The 20,569-nt window shown below is 40.6% G+C and overlaps 1 protein-coding gene across 1 annotated transcript in view; it reads left to right on the top strand.

Moving 5' to 3' along the window:
* The window catches only part of Tspan7 (tetraspanin 7), a 97,301-nt gene extending 84,556 nt beyond the window's left edge, over window positions 1–12,745 (top strand). Inside the window, exons 5-8 of the mRNA NM_001398737.1 lie at window positions 1,346–1,501; window positions 6,757–6,840; window positions 11,437–11,512; window positions 11,784–12,745. Coding sequence (NP_001385666.1) covers window positions 1,346–1,501; window positions 6,757–6,840; window positions 11,437–11,505 — 309 coding nt within the window. The 3' untranslated portion in view covers window positions 11,506–11,512; window positions 11,784–12,745. The remainder of the gene's footprint in view (window positions 1–1,345; window positions 1,502–6,756; window positions 6,841–11,436; window positions 11,513–11,783) is intronic.
* Window positions 12,746–20,569: the final 7,824 nt, after the last annotated feature.

Below are 20,569 nucleotides of genomic sequence, written 5' to 3'. Positions count from 1 at the left end.
CTGTAAGATTTTCAATTTTATTTTGATAACATTTCAGACTTTTTGGAAAGTCAAAAACTATATGTTCATTGAAAGATCCCCAGAGCGGGGAGACCCTCACTCAAGACTCAGGATGACACGACCCCTCAAGAACTCACGAGAGACCGATCTTGATGCAATCAACAAGGGGTTTATTGATAGGGATGACAGAAACCAGTGCACTGGGGTTGAGACTCGTATCCCACGCAGGGGTAGAGGAGCTCGACCTGGAACGGTTGGGAGAAGGGGTATTTAAAGGAAAAACCATACCGAATCACAAGGAAGAACCTCATGTTTCTCGTGATTGTTCTTTAAGATTTTAATCTAACTTTATGGTTAACCAGTTCCTGCTGCTATGGTCAGCTGCTATTATGGTCAGCTGCTATTACGGTTAGCTTGTTTCTGGAACAAAGTGGCTGAACCAGCTGGTGCAATTACTCTTTCTGTGATCAGCTAGTTTCTGGAACAGGCAGTTCCAGGGCCCGCTTTTGGTTTCAACTTTTGTCTAGGTGGCAATTTAAAACTTTTTCCTTTCACTCAGGTTTTACCAAACAGAACTTTTTGTCTCATTTGCTTTCATATTCTCTATGTGAAATATCAGAAAACTTTTTATAAAGGGGGGATATCGATAATATTTTAGGCTATGGGGAGGGTCTTATACTCTGTGTTGCAACCAACTGTGCCACTATAGCACAAAAGGAGCCATGGGCAATAGGCAATACAAAAACATATGGCATGACTAGTTCTTTACTAAGAACACCTTTAATAAATGAGGCAGGTAGTAGGCTGTAGTTTACCAATATCAGCTTTCCACCCCACATTGAAATCATTTTCTCTAAGCTATTTCTTCACTTACTATCATAGGTCCAGTGGAGAACTTTTAGAAACCATTAATGGTCTATCAGTATTCTGGGTGTAATTAATGTTACATCTGCATGTTTCCAAGCACTCTTACATGATTGTGATGTTTAGCAAGGTCAGAGACATATTACTCTACTTGGGGAGGTCATAAGAAAGACAGCTTAATGTAGCCTCAGTTTTCTTCTCAGAGTTCAAATGGGCACCAAAGATGATTGATAGTACATCTTAGGTTGATTATTCCACACCAAAGGTATATATGCTATATTGGGAGCCTGGCTGATGTTTTGTGTTCCCTCTTGCTCTCTCTGTATCCCTGACTATCTTCCCACCTCTGCCTTCTGAGTTCTGGGGTTAAAGGGGTGTGCTACCACTGCCCAGCTTGATTCTTTTCTCATAGAAGCTTCAGGGGTAGGGGTCACAGCATTTGCTCAACCACTCTTGCATTCTTTTATTTTCTTGTTAACAGCTGAGCTGCTGTGGCGTGCAGAACTACACCAACTGGAGCAGCAGCCCCTACTTCCTGGAACATGGTATCCCCCCCAGTTGCTGCATGAACGAAACTGATTGTAATCCGCTGGATCTGCACAATCTGACTGTGGCTGCCACCAAAGTTAACCAAAAGGTACATCTTCCTCCCAGCCCTAATGGGACAGGCAGGTGATGTGTGTTCAGGAAGATTTTGTTACTTTTGTGAAATTAAGACAAATAGATTAGAGAAGGTAGTCTCAGAGGGAGTTGAGCTTTCTTTGTGGTGTTTGCTCGCCTAGGAGAAGCCCTTGAGGCTGCTCACTTCTGAAAGAGGAAGCTCTGCCTCCAATTGGTCTCTTGTGGCTCTCCCACAGCAAGCCTCCACCAGGCACAGCTATGTAGGTTTAGCAAATGGTTCCTGTTAACCTCGATGCCTGTGTCAGACAGAGAATGTTTTCTTTTTTTCTTTCTAGGCGCCTTTCTTCTACTTAATATACCATTGAAACATGAAATTATTCACAGCTGGGTGCCAGTCTTTGGTAGGAAGAAGGGAGTAGAGTTGACAGACAGCATCTGCTTCTGCTAGGAGTGTGGCCTTTATTTTGGGGAGTTCACTGGGGTAGGAAAAGAAATGAACAACTGCAATTCAACTCACTGTCAAAATACAGATTGCCAAAAAGGGGAGCAGAAAAAATGATGGTGGAAGGAGATATAGACATCAGCTCATAAGGAGAAAGGGAGAACGAACTTCCAGTAGTCAGAGAGAAGGGAAATCAATTCTGTATTACATTTTACAGAGAATACAATAAAGACATGTTACAGCTGTGTGTTACAGCTGTGCATGGATGCTATCAACATTCTTAAACATTTAAAGAAATGCCCTATATAAACTATGATTTGAGAAACAAAGGAACAGAATATACTATTGAGATTGTCTTTAATTCTGTTCTCTTCTCTTCTCTTCTCTTCTCTACTCTTCTTCTAATATCTCCCCAGTTCTGTGTTATATGGGCCATGCGCTTAATAAAGAGATGATAGCTGTTCTCTCAAGATTAGAATATTATGAGATCATTTCTTTATTTTACCCATTTTATATTGGGATCTGTAACAGTGAGTGCTTTGGTTCATGGGGCTGGTAAAAGCAACACCCATCCAAGTTTTGTTAAATATAAACATTCTGTTTTGGGAAATTTAAGGACCCAGAAATCTGAATTCAGAGACTAGAGACAGTTCTGAATCAGGCATGTGTTGATTATAGGATCTTGTTGAAGTTACTTAACCTTTCTCAGGGTTTGCTTTTCTCATAGGTAAAATGTAGATAATAATAATTCTTAATTTTTAGAATTAATATAAGAGGAGCTAGAGAGATGGCTCAAGGATTAAGAACACTGATCACTCTTTCTAAAGGTTCAGTTCGCAGCACCCACATGGTGGCTCACAATCATCTATAATGGTATTAGGTTCCCTCTTCTGGTATGTCTGAAGACAGATTGCACATATACATAAAAATAAATAAATTTAACAATTAATATGAGGAATGAGTGAAATAAGTTATCTGAAGCATAATGTCAGGCACACACTACAGACCCTATAAGTATTAATTTGATGCAAACATGACCTCAGCAATGTTTCTAGAAAGGATGCAACAGGTCCTCAGAGGAAATAGCTTCTGTCAGCATCTGAAAAAAAGTGTGGGGGCCACAGAGATGGCTCAGAGCTTAAGAGAATTCAGGAATTCAGTTCCCGGCACTGAGGCTGGCAGGCTCAGGTCTGCCTATAACTCCAGGGCCAGGGAACCTGATACCGTCTTCTGGGCTCCACGGGCACAAGCTCATGTAAAAACCCACATACATTGATCTACCTGAGGACCCAGCTATGCCTCTCTTGGGCATATACCCAAAAGATGCCCCAACATATAACAAAGACACGTGCTCCACTATGTTCATAGAAGCCTTATTTATAGTAGTCACAAGCTGGAAAGAATCCAGATGCCCTTCAACAGAGGAATGGATACAGAAAATGTGGTACATCTACACAATGGAATATTACTCAGCTATCAAAAACAATGCCTTTATGAAATTCGTAGGCAAATGGATGGAACTGGAAAATATCATCCTGAGTGAGGTAACCCAATCACAGAAAAACACACATGGTATGCACTCATTGATAAGTGGCTATTAGCCCAAATGCTCGAATTACCCTAGATGCACAGAACACATGAAACTCAAGAAGGATGACCAAAATGCGAATGCTTCACTCCTTCTTTAAAAGGGGAACAAGAATACCCTTGGGAGGGAACAGGGAGACAAAGTTTAGAACAGAGGCAGAAGGAACACCCATTCAGAGCCTGCCCCACATGTGGCCCATACATATACAGCCACCCAATTAGACAAGGTGGATGAAGCAAAGAAGTGCAGGCTGACAGGAACCGGATGTAGCTCTCTCCTGAGAGACACAGCCAGAATACAGCAAATACATAGGCAAAGGCCAGCAGCAAACCACTGAACTGAGAATAGGACCCCCCGTTGAAGGAATCAGAGAAAGAACTGGAAGAGCTTGAAGGGGCTCGAGACCCCATATGAACAACAATGCCAAGCAACCAGAGCTTCCAGGGACTAAGCCACTACCTAAAGACTATACATGGACTGACCCTGGACTCTGACCTCATAGGTAGCAATGAATATCCTAGTAAGGGCACCAGTGGAAGGGGAAGCCATGGGTCCTGCTAAGACTGAACCCCCAGTGAACGGGATTGTTGGGGGGAGGGTGGTAATGGGGGGAGGATGGGGAGGGGAAGCCCATATAGAAGGGGAGGGGGAGGGGTTAGGGGGATGTTGGCCCGGAAACCAGGAAGGGGAATAATAATCGAAATGTAAATAAGAAATACTCAAGTTAATAGAGATTAAAAAAAAAAACCCACATACAGGCGCCCACACGTACACATTAATGTGTTGTGATCATGTATTTTGAACCCTACCCTGTGATAATACAGAAAGATGAAGTTTGACTTTTACTCAGTGACCCATGGAACCTACATTATACAGATTTGGGGTGGAGTGCAGGCAGGAGGAGGTGTGAACAGGGGATTGATTGCTTGGTTTAGGGTGCAGGCTTTATTTTTCTTTTGCTGGGGAGATGATGAAGTGGCTGCAGGTTCATTTAGCTGATTGCACTGGCTGAGCCCCTACCCTAGGAATTTCTTGTCCAGTTTCTAAGAACAGAAGAAGGACTGGCCCTGCTTGGCAGTGACAGTGATGCCTTCGGAACCTTTCTGGGACTTGCCTTCTCCTCCAAATAGTTAAAGGCTGCCACTTGCAGACACTTTCCCACTGGTGACTGGAGATTTAGACACACCAAAAGGGTGAGGAAATTAGCCGCTCTGTTTCTCAGTGTTTCCTAGGAGACCTAGCAGAACTGTAGATTTATCTCATGCTTGACAACCAGGCTTTCATATTAGGAAATTGAGAGAGAAGGTTGTGGGTAGATAAGATCATGCTTTAGTGCATGACTTAAGGGTGAATGCAAACATGACCTGTAGTTGTAGTACCAAAGCAATTCTTGTATCTACAGAGTTGTGCAGAAACTTGGAGAGTAGGCTTTAGGGCTGACTGATGAATAATAGAGAAAATAAATTCAAGGATGGAAAACATTTTTTTAAATCATTCTCCTCTTCTCATTTTGGTTTACTCTATTACTGATAGGATGTATTAGTTTCTTTTCTTATTTGTAGTAGATCTAGATAACTATGTTTTACAAAAGAATACTTCTCGAGCCTTAAAGGACATATGAAATACCTGGAGAGATTGTTAAAATGCACTCAAATTCACCAAAAAAAATCAAAAAGGAATATCCCAAGCACGTGGCAGATGCTGGTTCTGCAAGTCTCGGATAGAACCTGCAGTTTGGTCTTTCTCACAAGTTCTGTGCTAGCCATTCAAGAACTACACGCTGTAACAGGGAGAACTATTTCTGCCACAGTTGTACTCATGCCAGGCAGTTACTTGTGTTTGTGATTTCTCCTCCTGATTGACATGAACATATCAAAAATAAAGTTACTCTTAAAATGTCCAAAAATGGCACTGAGATGTGGCTCGGTGATAGAGAGCTTCCCTAGTATGTGGAAAACCCTGTGTTCCGGGCCTCTCATGGGAGAAACACAAACAAAACTCCTCCCCGTAAAACAGTAGCACTCATACTTTTAGAAACACATACTTGGCTTGAGTGCAGAAAACACGATGAGGGCCAGCATTAACATGTCTGCCAACTAGTTTACAGAATGAGAAAATGGCCCCTGTGGCTCCTCTCTGTTGGGATTATCAGGCTTGTGTTTTTATGTTGTGTCCATGTAATGCTGAGGATTTGAAGCCCATTCTCCCACTTGGCCATCACTATGGGCAAAGGGCTGTGATGATGGCCAGCTTAGAGAAACACCATGTGGGAAAGTGTTCGAGTGGCTGCTTGTCTTCCTGCTTATTGAAACCTTCCTAACCCACGTGTTTCTCTCCTGCTACCTTTTGGAAACTGCTGTGACGTATCGTGTCCTTAGTAACAGTGAGCTAGGCAAGCTTCTACTGGAAGAACCAAATCCTACAAGTGACCCATGATCCAGCATGCACTTACCTTCATATTTACATGAGATAGGAAGGCATATGGTTCGTAAATTGCACTGAAGCCATGTTATAGCACTGCTCCAAATTTATGCGCCCTCTCTCTGTAAAGATACTTTGAAGATGAAGATGATTTAGAGCCAAGTGTATTAGCAGACTTTTCATACACTATGAACTTTGTTAAACAAAATTGGAATTTAAAAATGAAAGACAGTGGGAGTAGTTGTTTGAATGTTATTATGACTTAGAGTGACAGTCCAGATAAACAAGGATTACTTTGATTCTGTTTATTAAATATCTTCATTTTTGCATAATTTGTATATTCAAGTTGGAGTTCTTTACTGGAAAAGGCCATTTATTCTTAGCTGAATAAGTCAACTCAGAAATAGGTTGATTTGGTTAGTTCCATATAAATGTACATTTAAACACACACATGCACATGCATGTACACATGCACACAATCACACTTGTAGTCCTGCTGTTTGATCTAAAAGTAAGGGATTTACTAGTAACAGTCAGCTTTTGCCTATTTTTGTGTAGTGGGGGGATACAAAAGAAGTAGGAGTTTCCTCTCTGGAATAGGTTGATAAAATAAAGTCTACCTCAACAACATTTTAATTTTAGCATTAATTAATATATTAATTATAATCTTGGGGAAATATATATTAATTATAATATTAGGAAAATTGTCCTGTGTGGGCTCATTGTACTATCCTCTATACATTTTTGTATGTTTGAATTCTTTGGTTTGATGATTGCTTGCTTGGTTGGTTGGTTTGACTTACCAATATTTTCTTTTTAGGGCTGTTATGATCTGGTGACCAGTTTTATGGAGACTAACATGGGGATCATTGCTGGAGTGGCATTTGGAATCGCATTCTCCCAGGTACTCAAATGATTATGCCTAGTGTAGCCTTGCGTCTAGCATCCCACTCTGGTTTGCCTCCCTGGCCTCCGGTTTCCAGCCTATCTTTCAGTACTCTGGGGAAGGTTGATAGATGAGGTCAGAGATCCTTGCTCATTAGGCTTTAGGTCATCTGTTTATTGATTTTTCTTTTTCAACTTAAATGAAGTTTTTCTGTCAAGGGAGTATCAGTTACAGTTCAACTAATGACTACCTTCAGTAAAACAACTCATTTCTTCACAGGTCAAATGGGGGGTAACCGAAGAAGGTGCTGGCTTTATTTTAACTTAAACAACTCTAAACATCAACTGGATGATCCAGATTTGAGGGAGGCTCTTTCCTGGTTGACCTGTCTCTCTCTTTCTCTTTTTTGTTCTTTCTTAGTTTCTTTGGATTATGTATAACAACAATCTTCATCTTGTGAACATTACTTTAATCTTTGGATTTCAATATCCTGCTTCTGAAGAGGAACCTTAATTCTTGTGTATTAAACTGTCCATCTCTTTATCTCCATAAACCTTTTACAAACCATTGGGAGATATAATTATACCAATTAAGTAAGCTAAGTGTATTAAAGGATGGAACGCATCACATTTAAACTAAATCTAAAATTTAGCCTGCCTATAGCCGCTAATGTCCTGTTTTATAGATCCTCCTAACCTGTGGAACAATGATGCATCCTTGTTATACTAGTTTGAGTATAAGAACTGACATGTATACTTAGCAGCTTAATAAATATTTTAGGTTTAAGTCAGATTTTTTTCATACTGACAGATTTTTCATAGAAAGCCTAATGGCTCCAAAATTCTATTTCTATAGAAGCCATCTCAAAGTCTAAGTGTGTCTTTCCCCATCGGGTGCTCTGCTCACCAATACAAATGTAGGTTTGCTTTATTCCAGCTTGTTCCTGGGGTGTTTTTATTGAAACATGAACTTCAAAGAAAAGTACCTAAATTATAACTTTGTAGTTTAGTAGGTTATTACTTATGTGGCCCTTGCTTAGATCAGAGAATAGATCCTTAACTTGATATTGTGTGTCTCTATCAAGCAGGGTTTAGTGTTAGAGATGGTGAAGTGCTTTTCTTCTGTGTAGTTACCAAAACTTGTGTGACATGTCATCTCCGAAGAGCATGTGAAGTCAGTCACTGTGAGTGTCTCTTGTGTTTCAGTTTCGAAATCCTCCTTAAACAGACTTCATCGCTTTCTCCATCATTGACTGAATTAGACCCCCCGCAAGCCAACACAGACAAACCCTAATCGGGTCACAGACAGTACAATTACTTTAGTCTCCAGAGACATTCAAAAGGCAGTTACTGCCCTCAACTTTCTCTCAATTGCTGCAACACTTCAGTAATAATACTTGGCAACATCTCTGTAATGGCCTAGGGACAATTTTGCAGATCCCACACCTTTGTGACTCATGCAAATGTATAGGATACACATGACAGCCTTGAGCACATAGGTTCCTCAGCAGTATGGTTGGCACTTGGGTATGTACACACACACACACAAACAGAGAGAGAGAGAGAGAGAGAGAGAGAGAGAGAGACAGAGAGACAGAGAGACAGAGAGACAGAGACAGAGAGAGACAGACAGACATACACACACATCCCTGAAGTCTTCCTTCATGACTTTCCTAGAGAAATAAAGTGACACACTGCTGACACAATACATGAGGAGAATACCTCAGCGAGCCTGAGATCTCATAGATGAAGCTTCTCACCTAAGAATATGCCCATATGGTCATGGGTAGGTATGTGAGAGGGTAGGAAGAGCTTGAGGTTTTATTGTTTGGTTGGTCGGTTGGTTGGCTTTTTTGGTTTTGTTTTTTGTTTTATGTTGTTGTTATTGTTGTTTTTACAAAATTCAGTCAGATATTTTAGAGCCGAACCTCATGGATGCTGGTTGATATAAAGGAAGGAGATATGCCTTGGCTCTCCTATAATGTAACAGGCTCTACTAAGTGAAGGCCATCCTCCCTGCTTCTCTCTTCTTTTCTTCCCTCTCAGTGTCCCTTTCTCCCTTTCACTTTTCCTCAGCTTCTTGCCCTCTCCCCTCACACTGTTGTGAGAGACTGACATTCTGCCCACCTATTGAATCAGATAGTGAAGGTGGTATAAAGTGCAGGGCAAACTCTTCTGAATCCAGTTTTCTTCATTGACTCAAGAGTGCATTGCTGAGATGTTTCTTTCCTTTTCCTTGGGAAGAGACAATCTCACTGTTGATCACAGACTCTCTGGTAACTCCCTGTATAATCCGTATAGTCCAGGCTAAACTCAATTTGAGGCATCCCTCCTACCTGAGCCACCACACCTGTTTCACCCTATGATTTTGATAGGTGCCATCTTCAAGAGGGAGCTTGGGCCGGAAGAGAGGGGATAAGGGCAAGAGAATGGGTGGGAAAGAGCAAGGGCAAGTTGCTAGATGTGCATTCTTGATTCTCTATCTTTCCATGTCTCCTTCTCTCTCTCTCCTTCTCACTCTTCTTCTTTCTTTGTTAGGAAAGAGGTTAAGTCTCTTAATTCAAAGACAAAAGATATTTACCAAAGAAAATACAGAGCCCATTCCTACAAATCCATCTCTTGATCTCCCACCTCCTTCCATGACCTTCCTTAGGTCCCAGAATCAGATGGGATGATTGATTCTGTGCCAGTAATTCTATAGTAGAACCTTAAAGTGCCTCGTCTCCCTTTTCTGTATACAGGGCAGAACAAGTTAGGACTGTTCTCAAATACGAACATGGATGCACCATAAATTTTGGAAAGATTACGTGTTTAGTTTGAGGAAGATAGTTGAACCTATTAAACACATTTTCTTATGTGGAAAGTTGAAATTAAAATATTACAAAGAATTGTAGTAAAAACAATCAGTATGTTATTATGCCTGAGTTTGTTACATACACTCAGGGTTTTTATTTATTTATTAGTGGAATACAATTTTTGACACTGTGAAATATATTCTAGAATTTGCTGATCTTGGAAAATTACAGTCCCTTAGAATGGGCATGCTATAAGTTTAAAGGTTCTTGCACTCCTGGAGGAATTTTGGTTCTCAGTGGGCAACATAATCTGAATGTTACAGCCATGATACCTTCGGCCACTCTGCAGTAAGTGTATGACAATGTGTACTTTGTGGCATGGAGTGACAGAGGCCACAGCTTCAATAGGTTCTAATAAGGTAATGGATGCTTTATACCTGACTGAGGTTATTGTGTGCACATTTCACAGCATGGTTTAAGGTTTTTAACAGAGACAGGACCGGAGCCTGCAAGGTCAGCTAAGAGGCAGGTGAATACAGTGCAGGTATTCCTGAGCAACAGAGCACACACGAAGAGCCACAAGTCTCTCACCTATCAGATGAGGGCGATGAGGTAGACTGCAAAGTGATTCTCCCCTCTGTGACTTATGGAAACCCCATTTGCTGAACTGTACCTCGGTGGCTGGTTCACAGGTCAGTGGGGGGACCTGAAAACACTCATTTCTGATAAAATCACAGGTGATGTGGGTACTATTGCCCTGCCCCAGACTCTCTTTAGAGATCCCTACTATCTAAAAAAACAACAAAGCATAGCCAGTTTCTTAAAGGCACCATTAACCAAAGGAAAATGGCCTCTGGACTCCAGTTTACCATGGAGCATCTCTCCAAAGAATGCTGATCCTCTAGGTTTATAAAACTACTGGTTACTAATGAATGAAGAAAGATGTGATGTGACTAAGGGTATCTTCATACTGTCAGATTCATTTCTCATAGAGTCACCTGTGCCACAGGCTAATCCAAGGCCCAAAGAAGGGTAGGAACCAGGGTGCTCTATGGAAGTGGTGGGGCAAACTGGGAGGGGTTTCTGTGTGTCCCCTGAAAAATTGGAAGTGGTCCCTGAACGTGTGTGAGCCTATGTAGGCCAGTGATAGCTACATGATTGAATTTAAAGCTGCTTTTTCACTCCCCTGTCCCCACCCACCTCTTACACGTGGTGACTTCATTATCTTACTGGCAAATGGACCCAGTCAAGAATAATGTCTCTATTCTTGTCTCAAGGAAAGAACCAGTATTCTGTCAGCCAAGGATAACCAGAATATCATACTGTGTTGAAAAATCTGCCAAATATATTTAGCTTTCCAAATAATTCAAAGCATATTAGCCTTCCAGTTAATATCACACAAAAATTTATGTCATTTAATTACTTCTTACATTAATCTCACAGTGTGGTCATATTTTAATAAATGTTGGTATTGGAAGTTGTTCTGAAGTGGCCAGGGTGATCTACTTCTGGACTTGTAGCCAACTTCAGAACTGCCTATTGATCCCATACCAGTCCTTAGACTACCTCAAACTTTAATCCTATAATTCAAATCTGATTTGTTCTTCAGCCCTGACCTTCAGCCCTTTCTGAATAAGAAAATTTTGATTTACTAAAAGTCATGTCTGGGTATACACTTACATCGGGACAACTCTTTGTGTTGCTAGATAGATGCAGTTGCTATGTATCCAGACTTAATTTCAAGTATGTCTACAGTTGGAAACAGGGGATGGCTTTGTGACTTGAGATTCTTCTTTCTCACTTGTTCTCCTTGATAACAGTTGATTGGCATGCTGCTGGCCTGCTGTCTGTCCCGGTTCATCACTGCCAATCAGTACGAGATGGTGTAAAGAGAAGGTGAGTATGAGTGGGAAGGGTTGGATCTGGGAATTTTCCCCTTTATTGCCCACACTCCCCTTGAAGTGGGCAGCCCAGCCACTGAACTGCCTGGTGGTGGTGTCCACATGTAGAAACCTCATATTCATAGGCCGGGGAGGAGGTCACATGGATACCACTGGGAAAACGTGGGAACACTCGCGCTTTACCTTGCACCTTTTGGGGCAGGCTGTTAGGGATGTGGAATTCCTCACCTCACGTGACTTCTCTTTCTCTTTCTCTTTTCTCTTAGTCTTTCAAGAATTCTGGAATAAGAGGCCTGTTTTTAAAAAAGGAACTGCCGCAATCTGAAAGACTTCCAAAGAACGTTAGAGCACAGTACATACTACCCCTGCCCTGCTCCCACCACCCGCTCTCCACAACCCTCCCCCATGTGCAACTGACACTCCTCCCCAGTCGATGCTCCTACCTACCTTTCAGCCCACGTCATTCGTAGTGTCCATCTTGTGAAGCCCTGTTGTGCCACACAGTGTAGCCAGCCCCCCTGCAGCTAGTCATAGTGAACCCCGCCCTAAGGCCCTGTGAAGTGCCAGCTCCCTCACATGTACTTGGTCCAACTGTAGGTGACTGGTTATCACATCCTCACTGGCCCCTGTGGCCTTGCATGTAGTAGGGGAGGCTTCAGTCAGCCCCTCGCTGTGGTCCAAGAATGCCACACACTTTTCTGTAGATAATGCAGATGGTAATTATCTTTTCTTTCTGGCTTAATCTGATTTGGTTTGCTTTTCCCTTTCCTGGGATTCTTTCCTACCTTCTTTAGGCTGTCTAGCACATTAGAGGAGACACAGTGGGAGGGATTCATGAGGAGAAAACAGCATGTGGCGTGCATGGCAGAAAGTGCTAAGTATTAGCTGCTGCCTTGCTCATTGTTCCAAGAGGTGGGTGTGGAGAGATCCTGTTACAAGGTTGTGTTGTTACTTCCCTGGAAGGCAAAGACGCTACTTTTGATTTGCCCCAACTAATTTCTATTATTTTGCCTTTTCTTTCCGTATGTTATTTTCTTTCTTGCATTGACATTATAGACTTTGAGGACCTCATCAGATCAATTTAAAAGTGAGTGTGGAAGGGAAACAAAGGTCAACATATTTTTAAAAGATCTTAAAAATAATGCCTCTGTCTAGCATGCCAACAAGAATGCATTGATATTGTGAACATTTGTGATACACGTATTAATAAATAGAGCAATTACAAATAGCTGTGTTGTGGTTCTCTTCTTTGATTGTGATGACAATCTTCGAGCACAAGTTCCCATTCTATCTGGCTCTCCAGGGTTTGGGGGACAGCTCCATCTTATATATGGATGCAGCCGTCTACATGTATTCCTACCTAACCCAAGTGCTGGACAATTGGGTATTTTTTTTTTTAAATCATGGATATTTCGGAAGCTTGAATCACTTGTCATGAACAAGATAGACTGTTGGCTGCAGAGTTAGAACCTTCATGGTACACTGTGCCTCTGACATTCATGAAAGAAATACAAAGGTATCCGCGGAGTTTTTTAAGTCTCAATTTAATTTTAAAATGAGATGAGTATCTTATTTCTTTCATCATTTCTATGAACATATAGTTTCCCTTCTTTCCTTTTTTCTCTGGTTCAGATTGAATATAAATGATCTAAAGAACAACTCAATGGCCCGGTGTCCTAGTCTGTATTGAAGTAGGAGATTCTTACGTTTAATGGAAATGTCACTTTTAACAATAGACACAGAAGGATGGATTATCTACAGTCATTGTTTTATCAGCAACCTCTACTGGCATGTGCCACCACAGTGGGCACCAATCATTGATTTGATGAGCCGTCAAAAAGAGAAATACCAGTTACCAAAGCAGTGGATCTGAAAGGGCCCCTTCTTCGTAGAACAGCCTGGAATTAGGGCAGCAGTGACTTTCCAGGGATGTGCATAATTTAGTCTGAACTCAATGGTTTACATGCAGTAAACCATACAAGATGTACAAAATGACATTCCCAAAGCATTCAGATGCCCCCTTTCCAGAAGGTCAGTTTCTTAGAAAAGCACAGAGAGTTGTTTTGGGAAACATGCGTCACTCAAAACTTTTTCAATATTTAATTTTTAAGTTTATTTTTAAGTCTTCACTAATATGAAACATTTGGACTGAGATTGGTTTTACTTCAAAACTTCATAAAGTATTTGCATTTCAATTCCGTATGACTTTTATACAACATACGTTCCTCCTTTAAGTAAAATAGAAAAGACACAACTTTAAATACCTTCCTTGAATCTTTAGAAATAAAACAATGACCAAATTGCTGGATGTACAACTCAAACTTACACGTAGTAGAAGCCAGCACATAAAACATTGTCAGCACTCCTAATGTTTCCTCTTCACTGTTAGCAACCATACTCCACATCCTGACCAAGGATCGGCCACTCTTCGGTAGGCCTATTGTCAAAGATTTGTCTTGTCTTCCTACGAATAGATTTGTGTACATGGACTCTTTCATGCCCATTGCCTCATCCTCATTGCCATAAAGGATTCCACTCTATGAATATGGTACAATCCGTCTGCTTTATTATTACTGTGAAATTACATTGTTTTCAGATTTGGTATAGTATGAATGGACCTGGAATGAACACTACTGGGATATCCTTTCATGGCCATAAACACATATGCATATGATATATGCTCCAAGTTAGAAGGCACTGCGTATTATTTTCCCCGAAGTAGATGTAATAATGTATACAATCCCAGCAGCAGTACAAAGCCCTGTGTATTCTCACTAGCACTTAGTAGTCTCAGTGTTCTATATTATCCACCCAGTGGATGGATAATGGAACTTTTACAGGTAACTAACAGTATCGAATACTTATTTTCCTCCTCTTATCAATTTTAATATCTCTTTGTCAGGTGTTTAGGTGGTTTTGCATTGTCTACAATTCATCCATCTTTATTTGATTTATAGTAATTCTTTATATATTCTAGACACAAGTCCTCTCTTGGGTTCATGTGTGGAAAATCTGTCCTCACTTCGGATTTCATATCCAAGAACAGTGAGTTCTTGATTATAATTCTCAAGAGAGGTTAGGCAGTAATGCAGATAGTCCAAAAAAGCAGAAAATCTTTCTTCTTAGCAAGAACATTATTCCACAATGCTGATTGATTTTACATGAAACTTCACCTTTTATTTGTTCTGTGCTGATTCTGATGAAATTATTTTCTTCTCCTTGATACACAAAGATTTGGCTCTAGCGGGAAGATATAATTTCTATTTCTTGAGGTCTGCTGTGCACCCTAAAGGATATAATGCTTGTTTCTCATTTACCAAACAGTGCATACACTCTCAGATTGTTGGGTGCAAGGTTAGGACAAGCCTGTAACCACATCCAAATAGTAAAGTTTATAAATCTTAACATAGTTATGTTCTTATGAAGGGTTCATCTGTTTAATACATTTTTGTGACTGTGTATTAAAGGTCCCCACTAAGATTGCGGATTTTGTCACAGTTTGCTTTATTTTTAAGCTACACTATTAAAAATGTGCAATTTTAATGTCTCCTTGGTGAGATGGCTCCCTTTTAACACTGATAATGGTTTCTCTCTCATGTTCACTTTATTTGAATTTACAATTGTCCCGTTCACTTTCTTTTAGCTAGTATTTGCCAAAAGAATTGCTCTTTATCCCCCTATTTTTAGGGTTTTTTTTCCTTTGTTGTTCAGATGTTCTTCTCACTTGGCATATGACCACATCTTTAATCAGTCTGAGGCAGCCTTAGTAGACCACCAAGTCTTGTTATGGGCTATTATTACTGACACACTTGACTTTATTTCTATCATGTTTACTTTCCTCTAACATCATTTATCTTTTTCTTTCTCTTCTCTTGAATTGTGGTGTCATCCCATTTGTTTCTGCAAACCTATGCGTTACATTTATAGGATAAATGTATTTACACTTCAGTGGCTAGCATTTATTTCCTAACATGTATGTTTGAAATTTAAAGCTAATCAGAATCCACAGGTTCTTTCAAAACAATGCCAAGATGGTGGAGGGTTTTGATTCCAAACACCTGTCACAGGCATGGTTTTGTTGCCTGGTATTTTTTTCTGTACAATCTCCCCAAATTAATCCCATTAGTGGCTTTATGGTTTAAATTTCCCTACACTAGTATCAGTCGTACCTTCTTCATTGCTTCTTGAGTCTCTAACCTTTGGGGGTCAGGGGTGCGTCTGTGATAAATGACAGTCTTTTGCTTCTCCTGCAAAAGACTGGAGTTTGGTTCCCAGCACCCAGGTCAAGAAGCTAACAAGCAACCTTAATTCCAGTTCCAGATCCAATGCATTCTCCTGGCCTCTTCAGACAAGTATAAATCAAGGGTTGGAGCACTGGGGTATGTAGTGCACATACTGCTCTTAAAGACGACCAGTGCTTGATTCCTGGGCCCCCATCAATCAGCTTACACCCAAAACTAACTCCAGCTCTGGGGATCCAATGTTCTTACTGTCCTCTACAAGCACACACACACACACACACACAAACACACACACACACCACACACACAAACACACACACAAACACACCACACACACATACACACACACAAACACACACACACACATACCACACACACGCCACACACACACACACAGAAACACACACACAAACACACACCACACACCACACACACACACATTGGGTGCTCACATGATTAAAAAATTCATTCTGGCTTGACCTCACCATTTGATGCCTAGAAGAAAGAAAAGCTGAGTCCAAAAAAATGACCTGCTTTAGGTTTTATTTACCAGTTGACGTTGAATAAGTCAACAGATTTGTCTCCAGCTTGCAAAGTTCTTCCTGTATAGGGAGTTCCATCTTTCTTCAGGTTGTCTTATTACTAGGACCTATTATTTATGTTATTTTCAATGTGTCATAGTCTGCTTTTCTGGTTTCTCAGATTGTTTGTCATGTAATTTCACTGACATCTTTTAATAATGTTGTTGAGGACAGAGACAGTTCAACAGTGTTTTTATATCCCTACATCGACATGCAGAACTTAGCACTTATGGGAGTTCTCAGATTCGTTTCTGAACAATGAACGAATGTACTGTAAAGCATTAGCTGGATGCCAGAATCTTAAGTTCCTTTGTGTGAAGATATATATAGTTTCAGTTCTTCCTTGAGTCCTATTTGTGTGACTTTAACACTAGAATTCTGTAGTATTAGTTTTGGGGTGTGCCCCCTTTCCTAGTTAAGGAACCATATTGTTTTTTACATGGGTATGTCATAGTTTTTCACATTCCCCTCACAATAAAGAGCTACATTTCTTCAGTGATAATTTATGATCCAATCTGGACTTTTATGTCGACTTACAGTATATCCCTGCATTTTACTTTGTAGATTTTGTTTCGCGAGTGAAGAAATATGGTAGGTTTTGCCTACCAACAGAACCTGCTATGTGGAATATTGGCTAATGGGCAACAAGAAATGGATCAAAGAATTGACAAATGAACTCCTATTGCTAGGGACTCTCTGCAGAAAAATAATATATGCACAGAATATATATTTTAATTTAAAAAAGACTATTAGAAAATGTCCTAAATTGAGATTGATTAATTGCTATCAATATGTAGTGGAGTTAATGAAAGCTAGTAGACTTTTTGCTAGAATAACTCAGAATTGTACAGTTGACTGTGACAAATCTAATACAATACCATCTATGAGTAAAACTGCATTCATTATCTCTTGCTTTATATCAGCACATAGCATAACATTAATTTAAAACAGCAGCTGTTGTTGTTGTTGTTATTATTATTATTATTATTGTTATTATTATTATAGGTTTGGGGAAATCACCATCCCAGTATCACTTAACTAGAGGTTTCTGGCCCTAGAATTCTTTAATAAGGTAATAGTGAGGCCATGGCTTGGGACTGTAACTTTCTGTGAAATCTCAACTTGAGGTGGGCACGTCAGGTTCTCAGCTTAGTCACTTGTTGATAGTCCTTGATCCTTTGCTGTGTGATTCTCTAGAGGGTGGCCTTTTGGTTTAACACTATTTTGACCATGAATGAATAATCAAAGCAAGAGTATTTGAGCGAGAAGCCACAGCTTTCTATACTAACATCACTTCTGTGCTACCCGTGTGTGAGAAGCCTTTGAATAAATGTAGCTTGTGAATGGGAAGAGGTTCACATACAGCTGCAGCTATGAGAAGGTTACTCTCACTGGGCACCATCCCGAAAGCCAAAACAGCACAATTATATTTTATTTTGCTCTCCCTTGGGACAGGCTGGAAAGCTCACACCAAGCCTAGAGAAAGACAGCTAAACTGAGGAACAGACTTGCTTGAGACTAACTTTACACTCACTCGTCATGAATCTTTTTTTTTTCATTGTTAAAATTTAGCATGGTTTATTTAAAACATATGTTGTACATTCTGAAGGAAACACACAAACATCCATGAATGAAATAATCTTTGATGATCAGAAATGCATGAAGCAACTTTTTTTTAAATTTATTTAATACGTAATAATAATTCTTTGGTTTCCGGGTACGCATCCCCCTCCCCGCTCCCCTTCCTTATGGGTGTTCCCCTCCCAACCATCCCCCCATTGCCGCCCTCCCCCCAACAGTCTAGTTCACTGGGGGTTCAGTCTTAGCAGGACCCAGGGCTTCCCCTTCCACTGGTGCTCTTACTAGGATATTCATTGCTACCTATGAGGTCAGAGTCCAGGATCAGTCCATGCATAGTCTTTAGGTAGTGGCTTAGTCCCTGGAAGCTCTGGATGCTTGGCATTGTTGTACATATGGGGTCTCGAGCCCCTTCAAGCTCTTCCAGTTCTTTCTCTGATTCCTTCAACGGGGGTCCTATTCTCAGTTTAGTGGTTGGCTGCTGGCATTCGCCTCTGTATTTGCTGTATTCTGGCTGTGTCTCTCAGGACAGATCTACATCCGGCTCCTGTCGGTCTCCACTTCTTTGCTTCATCCATCTTGTCTAATTGGGTGGCTGTATATGTATGGGCCACATGTGGGGCAGGCTCTGAATGGGAGTTCCTTCAGTCTCTCTTTTAATCTTTGCCTCTCTCTTCCCTGCCAAGGGTATTCTTGTTCCCCTTTTAGAGAAGGAGTGAAGCATTCACATTTTGATCATCCGTCTCGAGTTTCATTTGTTCTAGGCATCTAGGGTAATTCAAGCATTTGGGCTAATAGCCACTTATCAGTGAGTGCATACCACGTATGTCTTTCTGTGTTTGGGTTAGCTCACTCAGGATGATATTTTCCAGTTCCAACCATTTGCCTACGAATTTCATAAAGCCATTGTTTTTGATAGCTGACTAATATTCCATTGTGTAGATGTACCATATTTTCTGTATCCATTCCTCTGTTGAAGGGCATCTGGGTTCTTTCCAGCTTCTGGCTATTATAAATAAGGCTGCGATGAACATAGTGGAGCACGTGCCTTTTGTATATGTTGGGGCATCTTTTGGGTATATGCCCAAGAGAGGTATAGCTGGATCCTCAGGCAGTTCAATGTCCAATTTTCTGAGGAACCTCCAGACTGATTTCCAGAATGGTTGTACCAGTCTGCAATCCCACCAACAATGGAGGAGTGTTCCTCTTTCTCCGCATCCTCGCCAGCATCTGCTGTCACCTGAGTTTTTGATCTTAGCCATTCTCACTGGTGTGAGGTGAAATCTCAGGGTTGTTTTGATTTGCATTTCCCTTATGACTAAAGATGTTGAACATTTCTTTAGGTGTTTCTCAGCCATTCAGCATTCCTCAGCTGTGAATTCTTTGTTTAGCTCTGAACCCCATTTTTTAATAGGGTTATTTGTCTCCCTGCGGTCTAACTTCTTGAGTTCTTTGTATACTTTGGATATAAGGCCTCTATCTGTTGTAGGATTGGTAAAGATCTTTTCCCAATCTGTTGGTTGCCGATTTGTCCTAATCACGGTGTCCTTTGCCTTACAGAAGCTTTGCAGTTTTATGAGATCCCATTTGTCGATTCTTGATCTTAGAGCATAAGCCATTGGTGTTTTGTTCAGGAAATTTTTTCCAGTGCCCATGTGTTCCAGATGCTTCCCTAGTTTTTCTTCTATAAGTTTGAGTGTATCAGGTTTGATGTGGAGGTCCTTGATCCACTTGGACTTAAGCTTTGTACAGGGTGATAAGCATGGATCGATCTGCATTCTCCTACATGTTGACCTCCAGTTGAACCAGCACCATTTGCTGAAAATGCTATCTTTTTTCCATTGGATGGTTTTGGCTCCTTTGTCAAAAATCAAGTGACCATAGGTGTGTGGGTTCATTTCTGGGTCTTCAATTCTATTCCATTGGTCTATCTGTCTGTCTCTGTACCAATACCATGCAGTTTTTATCACTATTGCTCTGTAATACTGCTTGAGTTCAGGGATAGTGATTCCCCCTGAAGTCCTTTTATTGTTGAGGATAGTTTTAGCTATCCTGGGTTTTTTGTTATTCCAGATGAATTTGCAAATTGTTCTGTCTAACTCTTTGAAGAATTGGATTGGTATTTTGATGGGGATTGCATTGAATCTGTAGATCGCTTTTGGTAAAATGGCCATTTTTACTATATTAATCCTGCCAATCCATGAGCATGGGAGATCTTTCCATCTTCTGAGGTCTTCTTCAATTTCTTTCTTCAGTGTCTTGAAGTTCTTATTGTACAGATCTTTTACTTGCTTGGTTAAAGTCACACCGAGGTACTTTATATTATTTGGGTCTGTTATGAAGGGTCTCGTTTCCCTAATTTCTATCTCGGCTTGTTTCTCTTTTGTGTAGAGGAAGGCTACTGATTTATTTGAGTTAATTTTATACCCAGCCACTTTGCTGAAGTTGTTTATCAGCTTTAGTAGTTCTCTGGTGGAACTTTTGGGATCACTTAAATAAACTATCATATCATCTGCAAATAGTGATATTTTGACTTCTTCTTTTCTGATCTGTATCCCCTTGACCTCCTTTTGTTGTCTGATTGCTCTGGCTAGAACTTCAAGAACTATATTGAATAAGTAGGGAGAGAGTCGGCAGCCTTGTCTAGTCCCT

The sequence above is a fragment of the Rattus norvegicus genome, chromosome X, assembly GCF_036323735.1.
Source record: "Rattus norvegicus strain BN/NHsdMcwi chromosome X, GRCr8, whole genome shotgun sequence".
NCBI classification, from domain to species: domain Eukaryota; kingdom Metazoa; phylum Chordata; class Mammalia; order Rodentia; family Muridae; genus Rattus; species Rattus norvegicus.
This window is presented reverse-complemented; position numbering and strand designations above follow the sequence as displayed.